The sequence below is a fragment of the Myotis nattereri genome (assembly GCF_964212035.1).
Source record: "Myotis nattereri genome assembly, chromosome: 12".
Taxonomy (NCBI): Eukaryota; Metazoa; Chordata; class Mammalia; order Chiroptera; family Vespertilionidae; genus Myotis; species Myotis nattereri.
In genome coordinates, this window is record NC_138087.1 from 9,034,243 (window position 1) to 9,045,220 (window position 10,978).

Here is a 10,978-nt window from a genome sequence, read left to right on the forward strand (position 1 = left end):
AGTACCTGGGTGGCACTCTGACCTGGAGAGAAGCCCTAGACACCCTGGGCTCCTGCAAGGTCCAGGGAGAGACCCCGGGTCGAGGAAGACGGGCTGGTGCCCAGGACTCGCTTGGAGCTGGGAACACAGGTGCCTTGGCTTGGGCTCCCGACCAGCCTGGCAGGCCCAGCTCCAGGAGGACCGTGCGTCTGCGGATGTGCTGCCCACACTGCACACGTGCCTGCAGGGCCGTCCCCGCCCGCCCCCCCCCCCGCCCCCCCCCGCGCCAGCCTGCCACAAGCAGGCCCTCTCCAGTCTCCCATTTGGAGCGTAGGTCAGTGTTTGATGGTCCATTTGCTCTGTTTTAAGTATTGGCTGTTTGGAAAAAATCTGCTGAAGAAAATGGAGGAAACTATGTTAATTCCTGGTGGATGGTTTGCTTAGTGTTTACCTCTGGGGGAAGGAGAGGGTTTGGGCAGGATAATTGGAGGATTAAGGTGGTGCTTCCCATGTGCACTGCTCAGCCTTCGCTCCTTGCTCTGCGCCTGCTGTGCACAGATGCCGCCCGGCGGTGGCCCTCGTGGGTGCAGCTGAGCTGGGCCTCCGGGTTCAGCTGGTATGAGCGGGAGGCTGGCTCCTAGGGAGCCCTCCAGGTGGAGGGTTCTGGCCCCCACCTTCCCATCCCCTTCGGAAGCCTGGCGTCTGTCTGGTCCGAGGCTGGGTAAGGGACCTAGACCTTAGGGCCGGCCGTATCCTGCCCTCCCTCCACAGGGCCTGGTGCAGAGGGTGGAGGGCCAGCTGTGGGCTTGCTAGCTCCCATGCTTCCGAGAGCCTCCGTGAAGACGGTGTGGCAGTGACGCTGCCCAATGTGCCATGCCCCCAGCAGGGTCTGGGCAGCCCTTTGCTCGTGCTTCGTGGGCAGAGCAGGTCATGGTGCTGGGGGGCCAGTCCTGGGCACTGGGGCAGAGAGGCCCAGCTGGGGGTTCTTGAAGAACCAGGGTGGTCTGACTCTACCTGATTTTCCTATTGTTTGTGGCTTAGGGACATAATCCTGTTCAGTTCCAGTGAAACCCCAGAACACTCTGGGCCAGTGCATCTTGGGTGGGAGGGGGAGCTGGTGTTGGAGGGGGCTGCCCATCGCCTCCCCCTCCGCGTGGCCTGGAGCCCAGCGGTGCTTCTCGCAGGACGGCTGCTGTCCACACTTGCCGAGGGGCCCCTGACTCAGGGACTGTCCTGCGTGTCTGTGCCCTCTGTGTCAGCTCCGTCTCTGCGCCCCCTCCTGCTTCAGCCTTGGGAGGCTCTTGTTTCTGAGCAGGTGCTCTTGACCTCTTCTCGCTCTAATGGTCTTAATAAATACCAGAGGCCCGATGCACGAAATTCATGCAAGAGCAGGCCTTCCTTCCCCGGGCTGCCGGCACCGGCTTCCCCCGCAGCCCCAGCTTCGTCTGGAAGGTCGTCCAGTCTAATTAGCATATTGCGCTTTTATTATTATAGATGCTTCAAACACTTTTTGGAAGTGGAGGTGGGAGCAAGGAGGAGACAGTGTGAGAGGGGAGGGGGCAGAGCCCTCCCGCGTGGATCAGTGCTTTTTGGTGCTGCCTCGGGGTCACGGCAACCCTGTGGGCAGGTGCTCCCCTGGGAGGCCTGTCAGAGGGGCAGACGGGATGGGGCTCCTGCTGCCTTCTCCTGGGACTCTGGGGTCTGTGACAGGAGGGATAAGCGGGGCTGCAGTTCCCCAACCCCACGCCCGGCTCCCGGACCTGCCCCCCAGGACTCCAGGGAGCAGAGGGAGGGCCACCCTCCCCCACTGGCCCTGATGCAGTGAAAGGTGTGGGTGGGACCCACAGGCTGGGTTGCCATTCTGTCCCAGGTGACGGCTAGAAATGGCCCTGAAGGGAGATGCCCCACTGGACTAGGCCCTCTGGGAGCTGCCTGGCTGGGCAGTATGCCTTGTGGGGATGTGGGGGGTGAGCAGGGCAGGGCCCTCTGTCCTAGTTGCAGGGGTACCTGGAGCCCAGGCCAGTCTAGAATCTCTGGCATTTATTGCTATTGGTGTGTATAAGCTACCAGGACTTTCTGGTATCCTTAGGGGTACTGGCTGTGAGAGGTGTAGGCTGGGGCATGGTGGGCTGTGAGACAGGGGAAGGGCATGGAGCAGAGACGTGCCCCCCACACTCGAGGAGGCTGGGCAGGGCCCTCTGAGAGGGTCTGCAGTCGAGGAGGGGAGGGAGGCCGCTGGAGGAAGCCTGGACTCAGCCTGGGGTGTTGGACTGTTCAGAGCTCTCTGGTCCTGGCTCTGTGGACAGGGGCCACCCACCTGCCCCTCCCAGAACCAGGACAACACATAACCAGGTGTTGGGTAGTGATGTCGGCTGCACTGGGTGTTTCAGAAGCCAGAGCAGGTCCTTCTGGAGGGAGGGAGCCAGAGCAGCCAGGGGAGGCGGCAGGGGCTCAAGCATGGGGCAGGGGACAAGGACGTGGTCAGAAAAGCATATGCTGGTGCTGGGGGACAGCGCTGCCCGAGCTGGAGGGCAGCAGGGTGAGGTCGGGGGTCGGGGGGTGGATGTGGCATTGAGAAGCTGCCTCATTTCAGCCTGTGCATCCTGGGGGCTGAGAGGGACTAAGGTCTGATGGAGCTGAGGTGGGGCTCTCTGCCAGGTGACGTACAGGTGGAGGTCAGAGCAGGTGGAGGTGCAGATGTGGGTTTAAGTAGGGGTGCAGCTGCACGTGTGGGTGTGAGTATAGATGCAGATACAGGTGGGGTGTAGGTGCAGGTGTAGGTGGGGGTGTGGCTATAGGTGGGGGTGGTGTAGAGGTGTGGGTGTAGGTGTGGGTCCAGGTGTAGATACAGTTGCAGGTGTGGGTGTAGGTTAGATGTGTGTACAGGATCAGGTGTAGATTTGAGTGTAGATGTAGTTGCAGGTGATGGCACAGTCACAGAGAGAACATGAGTGTCACCTGGGCAGATCATATCATGGGAGCGAGAGTGCTGTGGTACCCCCGTGAAGGGTGCCCTCGAAGGCACTTTGGGAGGAGCACGTGGGCTGTGACTGAGGGCAGGGTCCATGGTGGGAAAGCAGCATGGGGGGGATGTCAGACACAGCCAGCCGCAGTGGAGGGGGGCTGACAGTTTGGGGCCTCAGTCTGCCAATGACCTCCCTTCTGTCCCTCTTTCTCCCCTCCCTCCGCTTTCCTTCCCTGTGTTCCCTCTCTACGCCCCTCTGTCTATCGGGAGGAGGGCAGAGGGGCCATTTCCACGGGAAGTCTTCAACCACCACCACCCTCCCCACATCTCCACTGATCACTGGAGGGAGGATGTGCGGGCTGTGGTGTGGCTGGGTCTGATGCCTGTCTCTCTGTGCCTCCAGCCAGCCCCCGGCCTCCCCCAGCACACAGGAAGCCATTCAGGGAATGCTATCCATGGCCAACCTGCAGGCCTCGGACTCCTGCCTACAGACCGCGTGGGGCGCGGGCCAGGCCAAGGGCAGCTCGCTGGCGGCCCACGGCGCCCGGAAGAACGGGGCGGGCGGCAAGAGCGCAGGCAAGCGGCTGCTGAAGAGGGCGGCCAAGCACAGCGTGGACCTGGACGACTATGAGGAGCAGGACCACCTGGACGCCTGCTTCAAGGACTCGGACTATGGTGAGCGCCGCGCGCAGAGCCTGACCGTGGAGCTGGCCTTTCCTAGGGGAGAGTTCAGGGACCATGCGTCCCGTTAGGGTGCGCAGCGCAGTGCGCACCGGTTGCTAGCCTCAAACACCTCTCAGAGCAAAGGCGCTGCGGGCCAGGCCAACGTACTACCTCGAAGGCAGCGCAATTCGCCCAGGTTTAAGACAAACGTCCGGTAAGAAAGTAAATGACCGTGTCCGTCCTGAGACCTTGGCGGCCCAGAGGCATAATAGCGCTGCTCGCGCTGCGCAGCTGGGCTGTGCTCTGGCCTGGCCGCGTGCGACAAGGCCCTCCCCTCTCACCGGGTGAGGATGCCCCCGGCAGCCTCGGCTCCCACTCCGCTCCAATGAAGTATGGGGAAGGGGCTCGGAAAGTAAAGAGGAACGTTAAAGGACACTGTCCTGCCGGCTCCTGGCTCCGCTGGAGCAGGACCTACGTGTCACCATTGCTGTGGGGACAGCACGCGCACGCGCGCGCACGCACACACACACACACACACACACAAGGTGTGCAGCTCAGTGGTGTTTACTGTACTTAGAGGGTGTGCCACCATCACGACAGCCAATCGGAGCCCGTCACCCCCCCAGAGGAAGCCGCTCCCCCGCCTGTCGCTGCCCCTGGTAACCTTGTCTCCTGGTCAGCCTGGGTGTCTTGTTCACTGAATCCAATAGTGCGTCGCCCTGGTGTCTGGCTTCTCTCGTCGGCGTTCTCCTCAGGGCTCACACGTGGCAGCCTGTGGCAGCCCCTCACGTGATGGCTGAGCACCGTCACACAGTGCGGTGGCTGAACACACAGTGTGCCCGCCGCATCGTGCGCCCCTTCCTCCCCCTGCACACCAGAGGGCTGGTTGTGACCAGTGCTGCATGGACACTGGTGTGCAGGGGTTTGTGTGGCCCGTGCTCGTGTGCCCAGGTACATACGTGGGAGGGGCATCGCTGGGTGGAAGGTTTTAGCTCATTTCACCTTCTGGGGTCCCGGCCGGCCGGCCTCCATGCAGCTGCCATTCCACACTAGTGGATGCACTGAGGCTGCGTCTGCCGTCTGCGTGTAGATGAGACACAGGCTGAGTGGCTCTGTGGCCTGCGTCTGAGGTGACAGTGAGTTAGGGGCTGGGCCATGGGTGCAGTCATCTTCCGGGGGCACAGCCCCTCCAGGCTCTGGGGTCCAGGCTCTAGAAGGGGATTTGTAATCAAGGAGCTGCCCTGGGACGCATCTGTCCCCATGGCCACAGCGTGCTAACACAGGCTCCCGCTCCCCAGGGTGAGGAGTGCGCTGCCTCCATGCTGTAAGGCCTGCCTTCAGCGCTGCCCTGATGGGCCAGGGGCCCAGTGCCCGTGCCCCTGTCCCCACAGCCCTCCAGGGGGGCCTGCCCTGCCCCATCTGCTGGACACGTCCGTGCCTCGCCGGGGCCTGCCCCGGGCTGACGGAAGTGGAATGAATGCCATTTTCTGGGCACAGGGTGGGTGCTGGGGTTTCAGGTGCCACAAGTCCTGGTGGTTGAAGGTCACAACTTACAGTGCGGGAGGTGGGGGTGGCACCTGCCAGTCACCTAGAGCGACCGCATGAGGCTGTCTCCTCCAGAGACTCCCTGAGGCGGGTCTGGGGGTGCTCAGAGCCATCAGCTCTGTGGACGTAGGATGTTTGTTTTCTGGTAACAGCAGAGAGCGAGACGTTCTCAGAAGAATGGGTGAACGGGGGTGCTGCAGTCAGGCTGGGGTGGGCGAGGCTGTTGAGGTGCCCCCGGGGGCCGGATGGGCCTCTCGGCTGCCCAGGGGCCGCCCCTCTCTGAGCCTAAAGGGGCCCTGGGCTGGGTAGTTTCTGGGGCACCCCGTGCCCAACGCTCTGCACCCTGAGGATGGCTCCCAGGACGTCAGGTCCTGGCCTGCAGTCCCACGCCCGGGTGGCCGGGCTCAGCCCTCCCTCCCCTTGCCTCTGCAGTGTATCCCTCCCTGGAGTCTGACGAGGACAGCCCCGTCTTCAAGTCCCGGTCCAAGAAGAGGAAAGCCTCAGACGACGCTCCCTACAGCCCAACAGGTAGTGCTGGGACGGGAGGGGCTCCGTCCACACCTGCAGGAGAGCCACGGCACGTGGGCTCTGTGCAGGCGAGAGGGGTGTCCCTGCCTGCTGCTCTCCTGGGCCTGGTGCCAGGAGCTCCTGGGTGGGCTGGGGTGGTGCCCCGGGTGGGCCAGCCCCTGCCTAGTTTCTTCTCAGGGAGCAGCCCTGGGAGAGCTGCCTTTGCTTCTGGCCCCCAGATGGCAGCCAGTGGGGGCACAGGTGGGAGGGGGGGCTTGTCCACTTTACACATGACCCCCTCCTGCCCACTCCTGCCTTTCTGGGTGGGATCCCCTACCTGATTGGGCCTCTCACTGACCCTCCCCAACTTGTGAGGTGTCCCTGGGCTCAGGAGCAGGCTGGGCTGGAGTGGGCCCAGGGGTGCCCGCAGTGTGGGCCACCCATTGAGGAACGCTGCCCTTCTTTCCCAAAGCGAGGGTCGGCCCCTCGGTGCCGAGGCAGGACAGGCCTGTTCGAGAGGGGACCAGAGTGGCCTCCATCGAGACCGGGCTGGCGGCCGCTGCAGCCAAGCTGTCCCAGCAGGTGAGGAGGGCCCCACCCGGTGCAGAAGCCACCCGTGCTGAGGGCTGGCACAGCTGAGGGGATTTGAGTGTTGCTTTATTCAGGCCCCCGAGTCCCCACGGGGGGGGGCGATGGCGGGAACCAGTGCCTGGGCCCCTCACACTGTCTTGGTGAGGACCGTTGTCCCAGGTGCGGGGGACACAGCTCCTCGGGGCCTCCCCCGTCGCTGGAGACCCGGCATCTTCCTCTTGTCCTCACGGAGCTGAGGGGGCTGCGCCATCTCCATCTATCTCCTTTGCCACCTCAGCTCCTCCTGGTCCCAGCTCCCCCAGAAGAGAGGGTCCCGGACTCTCAGGTGTCACCCAGACCAGCCCCAGCCCCATCTGGGCACCTGAGGAGGTTAAAGGACCACAGTGAACACTCTAGAGCCAAGAGTCCCGAGGCGGCTCAGAGCAGGGTGACGGAGGAGGGCGCTGAGCTTAGCGCCATCCCACATGGTCCCCTGTGCAGGGCACCCGCCGCAGGAGGGAGCGCGGTGCCCTCCTCAGGCCCCGCCCTGCCCTGAGGGGCGCAGGCACTCAGCTCCCTGGAGAGGCCTCATGCACAGGGACCTGCCTCCCCTGGGTCCAGGGTGGTGAGGGCTGCTCCCTGCCTGCCTGCCCAGCACCTGAGGCCCGGCCCGCCCTGCCGGCCAACTTGCCCACCTGCTTTGTTCAAAGGAGGAGCAGAAAAGCAGGAAGAAAAAGAACTCCAAGAGGAAGCTGACGCCCAATACCACCTCCACCTCCACCTCTGCCTCCACCACCTCGGCCAGCACCACCTCGGCCTCCACCACCTCGGCCTCCACCACCCCGGCCTCCGCCACCCCTGCCTCCACCAGCACGGCCTCCACCAGCACCGCCAGCAGCCAGGCCTCGCAGGAGGGCAGCTCGCCCGAGATCCCACCCGAGGCGCACAGCAGCAGCCTGGCCGACCACGAGTACACGGTGGCCGGCACCTTCAGCGGGGCCCAGGCAAGCCGTGCCTCTCAGCCCATGGCCCCCGGGGTCTTCCTCACACAGAGGCGGCCCTCCGCGTCGTCCCCCAACAACACCGCTGCCAAAGGTACCGTACCTGCCGGCCCTACGCAGCCTAGACTTGCAGACTGTCTCCGTAGATGACCACAGGCTTCCTCTGTCCCCCGCAGCCCTGTGTGTGTGGCCACACGGTCAGTGTGTGAAAGGAATGGCCTCTTTCAAGGTTGAGGGCCAGAGTCGCACACGGGGGGTCTGGTTACCTGAGTTTGGCCCAGGTCCCCAGACCCCAAGTGCTTTGGCTTTGGGCTTAGCTTGGAGTCAGAGCGTGGTAAACGGTTTGCCAAGGGTTCTCTGGGAGGGGTCCAGGGTGACTGACCCAGGACCCGGTGTGAGTTGGGGGTGGCATGACTGCCTGGCATCTCCCCTGCTCGGTCCCTGGCCCCCGGGCCTGGTTAGTGGTTGGCTCACTCCTCCTGCCTCGAAGGACTCACGCTCCCAGCAGAGTCCTTCCCGCTGGCCATGAGGCCCAGCCGGTGGCGGACACAGCTCGTGTGGCTCCAGGTGGCCCTGTAGCCAGGAGGTAGGCAGGGGTCTCTCTCCACCCCAGTGCCATTGCCTGGCCCGTTCCCACCCTGGCCTCAGCCCCACTCCTGCATCCCTGCCCCCCGTCGATGCGGCCTCTGAGCTGGGGGCTCGGGGGAAGAATTGTGCTTTTGGAGGGTGCAGGACCCCAGGCTCGGGGCCACAGGCCCACTCACAGCCCGATGGGAGCGTGAAGGGGGGTTTGCAGACTCCCACCCCACACGCTGCTCCTCTGCCCTCTCACACAGCTATCTGCCTTTTTGTGTCCCCTCTTCTACCCCCAGGAAAACGTACAAAAAAGGGCATGGCCACCGCCAAGCAGAGGCTTGGGAAAATTTTGAAAATTCATCGGAATGGAAAACTGCTCCTTTAAAGTTTGGAGAGCCAGGATCCTTCTGCTCCGCTCAGGACCCCGGAGCCCCGCTACATCGTCAGCCCCAGGAGGGTGGCCGCGCCGCCGCGCCCCGGAGGCCTGGCTTCCTCCCAGCCTCCACTCCCCACACCTGAGCCAGCGCCTGTGGCTTCAGCAGGCGGAGCTCGCCAATACGGACAGCCGCCCCTTCTCACGCTGCTTAGAGTGACCAGTTCCCGAAACTCGGCCCGCCCGTGTGAGGACCTTCCGGTTTCAGGGCGGCCTCTAGGCGCCCCGAGCGCAGGGGTGGTGGCAGGGCCTCTGCGGCTCTGCGGGAGCATGAGTCCTTCGAGGAAGGAGGAGTGAGCCAACATTCACCAGGCCCAGAGCCTGAGCCAGCCACAGGCTGGTAGCCTCCAGAGGCTTAAAAAAAGGCAAAGAACACTAGAGAGGAAGAGGAGGAGAAAGCAGGGTGTTAATGTGCCCCCATCTCTTCCCAAGTGATTCTCCGACATGTCCAGCGAGCGTCCATTCTGGCCAGGAGAGGGGGGCCTCCAGGCTCCCTCCGGCACGTGGCAGGCCAGATGGTGGGGGTCGCCCCTGAATGCCCAGGGCATTTCTAGGAACGACGCCCGGCAGCAGGGTCAGTGTGTTCATGGGTAGGGGAGCCACCGTGGGATCCCCAGCCCTGATGCAGGCCCAGGGGGCCCAGGCAAAGCCACATGGTGGGTCCTGTCCAGTCCCACTGTCCACACTCCCAAAAGCACTTGCCAGCCATGGCACCCTGCCCCGGGCCTGGCGGGGCGGATGGCGGCCCAAGGTTGCCAGGGGCCTGGCACTTCTGTCTTGTCACCTGTCACTTGGTGTCGAGTGCATGGGTGGCTCCTGGACCGCGAGTCCACCCATGGACACGGAGGGGCTGGATTTGTTTCTCAGGCAATCCTGTATTTTAATTTTAGATGTATTTCCTGAAGCATATTTTTCATAGAATGTAGCGTGTAAATAGCTTTTTAAATAACTTCTTTTTTATAAGAGTAAAAGTATCTTTAGGAATTTCTTTGTAGAGTCCTTCATTAACATTTATACGAGTTTTTTGCTGAGTCTGACGAACAGTTGGGTTTCCGATGCTTTTTCTTTTCCTTCCTTTTTTTTTTTATTGCTATGGTTATTTTTTTATTTTATTTTAGGGACTAAGGTATTGCCTGAAAAACAAGTGATGTCTGTGCAGCCTTATATCTGTCTTTACAGAAGCGAACAGTACACAAAAGATCTGTTTCAGATATGTTTGAAGATGAGTCTTCAACTCGAATACCAGCTTTCTTTCCTTCTTGTTGATGAAGGGGTGGGGGACAGTTATTTTACTAGCACCTTGTGAAGTGTTCTGTGTTTTGTGATGCTGTAATTTATTAATGTTTGTAGCTTTTTATATTTGTATATTTCTTATGAGCTTCGTTTATATGCCCATCCCTGGGTGTTCTGTCCGCACGGAGAGGCCGCTTCGTGCCGGCCTTGGCCCCTGGCTCGCCTGTCGGAGACCTGGCCGCCGAGCCTGGGGATGGGCAAGGCCACGCTCATGGACCCGGCGACTCCAGCCCAGCGTTTTGAAGGTTTCCTTGCCTGTTACTGTTGAACATTTATATAATCTAACCCGGCCATCAAACTGTTCTCTCTCTCTCTCTCTTATTTTTTAATTTTATTATTATTTTGGCAACATGTACATTTCTAACAAAGTTTATCGTGGCTATTAAAGTGTTTTATTTCCCAATTCATATTACTCTTGTATTGAGTCCATGAGGTCTAAGGCAACTTAAATCAAAGTTTTAAAAGAGTAAAGATATTTCAGGTTTTGTACAGAACCATGTCTGTGTCATTTCTGCCTCATTCACCGCCGTCCATCCTGCAGTGAGGGTGGCAGGGGTCCTCAATGGGGCGGGAGGCACTGTGGTTGGGGGAGGGAGGGGGGGAGGTCTTGTGCACCCTGAGGGTTGGGTGTGAGGGTGGGCAGTCAGACCAGGCCCCCTGCCCACATCAGAGCCGCCAGTGTTCCCCTCAGAAACCCCCGATGGCCTATGGGCACATACACTGCCTGCACCCCAAGCAGCCTGCAGGAATGGGCAGAAGACACCTGTGGGGCAGGCAGCCTTCGAGACCCTAACCTTCCTAGCCCCAGCCCCAGCCCCAAGCACCCTCTAAAACCTTATGGTTCACAGATGGGCAATTTGGCTGAGTCCAGTGAGCACAGGGCCAACCACAAGGCAGTCAGGAACAAATACAGGGTTTTGTCTCCATCAGACATTATTCACAGCAAATGGACAAAAGCAGAACTCACCTCCCACCCCCCACCCCTACCAGACAAGTGTGGGCACAGTGAAGGTCAAGGATTGGAGGGAAAAGAAAGACCAGCTGCTGGAGGGGCCGCTGTGGAGGAGCGCGGGGCTGCCTGGCTGCCAGGCATCTCGGGCATCACTGAGCCCTGGGACGGGACCCTCTCCCCAGGCACCCACAGCTTGAGTCCATTCCGCTGGGCCTCCAGGAGGCATGGCCCCTCCACATCCCAGGCTCGGCACTGCACCTGCTGGACAGTGTTCTACCCAGATCCATCCAGACTTGGCCTTGTGGCTCCCCACACCCTCACCTCACAGAACCAGGAGACCATGCCTGACCCTCGGCTGCCCTCTGCAGCCCCTCCAGGCCCAGTTCTGCCTCCTCCCCACCTTCCCAGGCTTGCTGGCCCCGAGCCCGGGCCCTGGAGGCTAAGCTGTGCTCCATGGGTCCCTTGGTGTTGGTACTGGACCTCCAGAGGGCTGT

At 61.5% G+C, this 10,978-nt stretch overlaps 1 protein-coding gene across 2 annotated transcripts in view; it reads left to right on the plus strand.

Annotated features, from left to right (window-relative positions):
* PHF2 (PHD finger protein 2) overlaps positions 1-10,026 on the plus strand; it is an 89,520-nt gene extending 79,494 nt beyond the window's left edge. For both annotated transcript variants that reach the window (XM_081103528.1, XM_081103529.1), the window contains exons 18-22: positions 3,348-3,619; positions 5,585-5,680; positions 6,132-6,241; positions 6,940-7,324; positions 8,103-10,026. In XM_081103528.1, the coding sequence (XP_080959654.1) occupies positions 3,348-3,619; positions 5,585-5,680; positions 6,132-6,241; positions 6,940-7,324; positions 8,103-8,191 (952 nt within the window). In that variant the 3' untranslated portion in view covers positions 8,192-10,026. The remainder of the gene's footprint in view (positions 1-3,347; positions 3,620-5,584; positions 5,681-6,131; positions 6,242-6,939; positions 7,325-8,102) is intronic.
* The last annotated feature ends 952 nt before the right edge of the window (positions 10,027-10,978 follow it).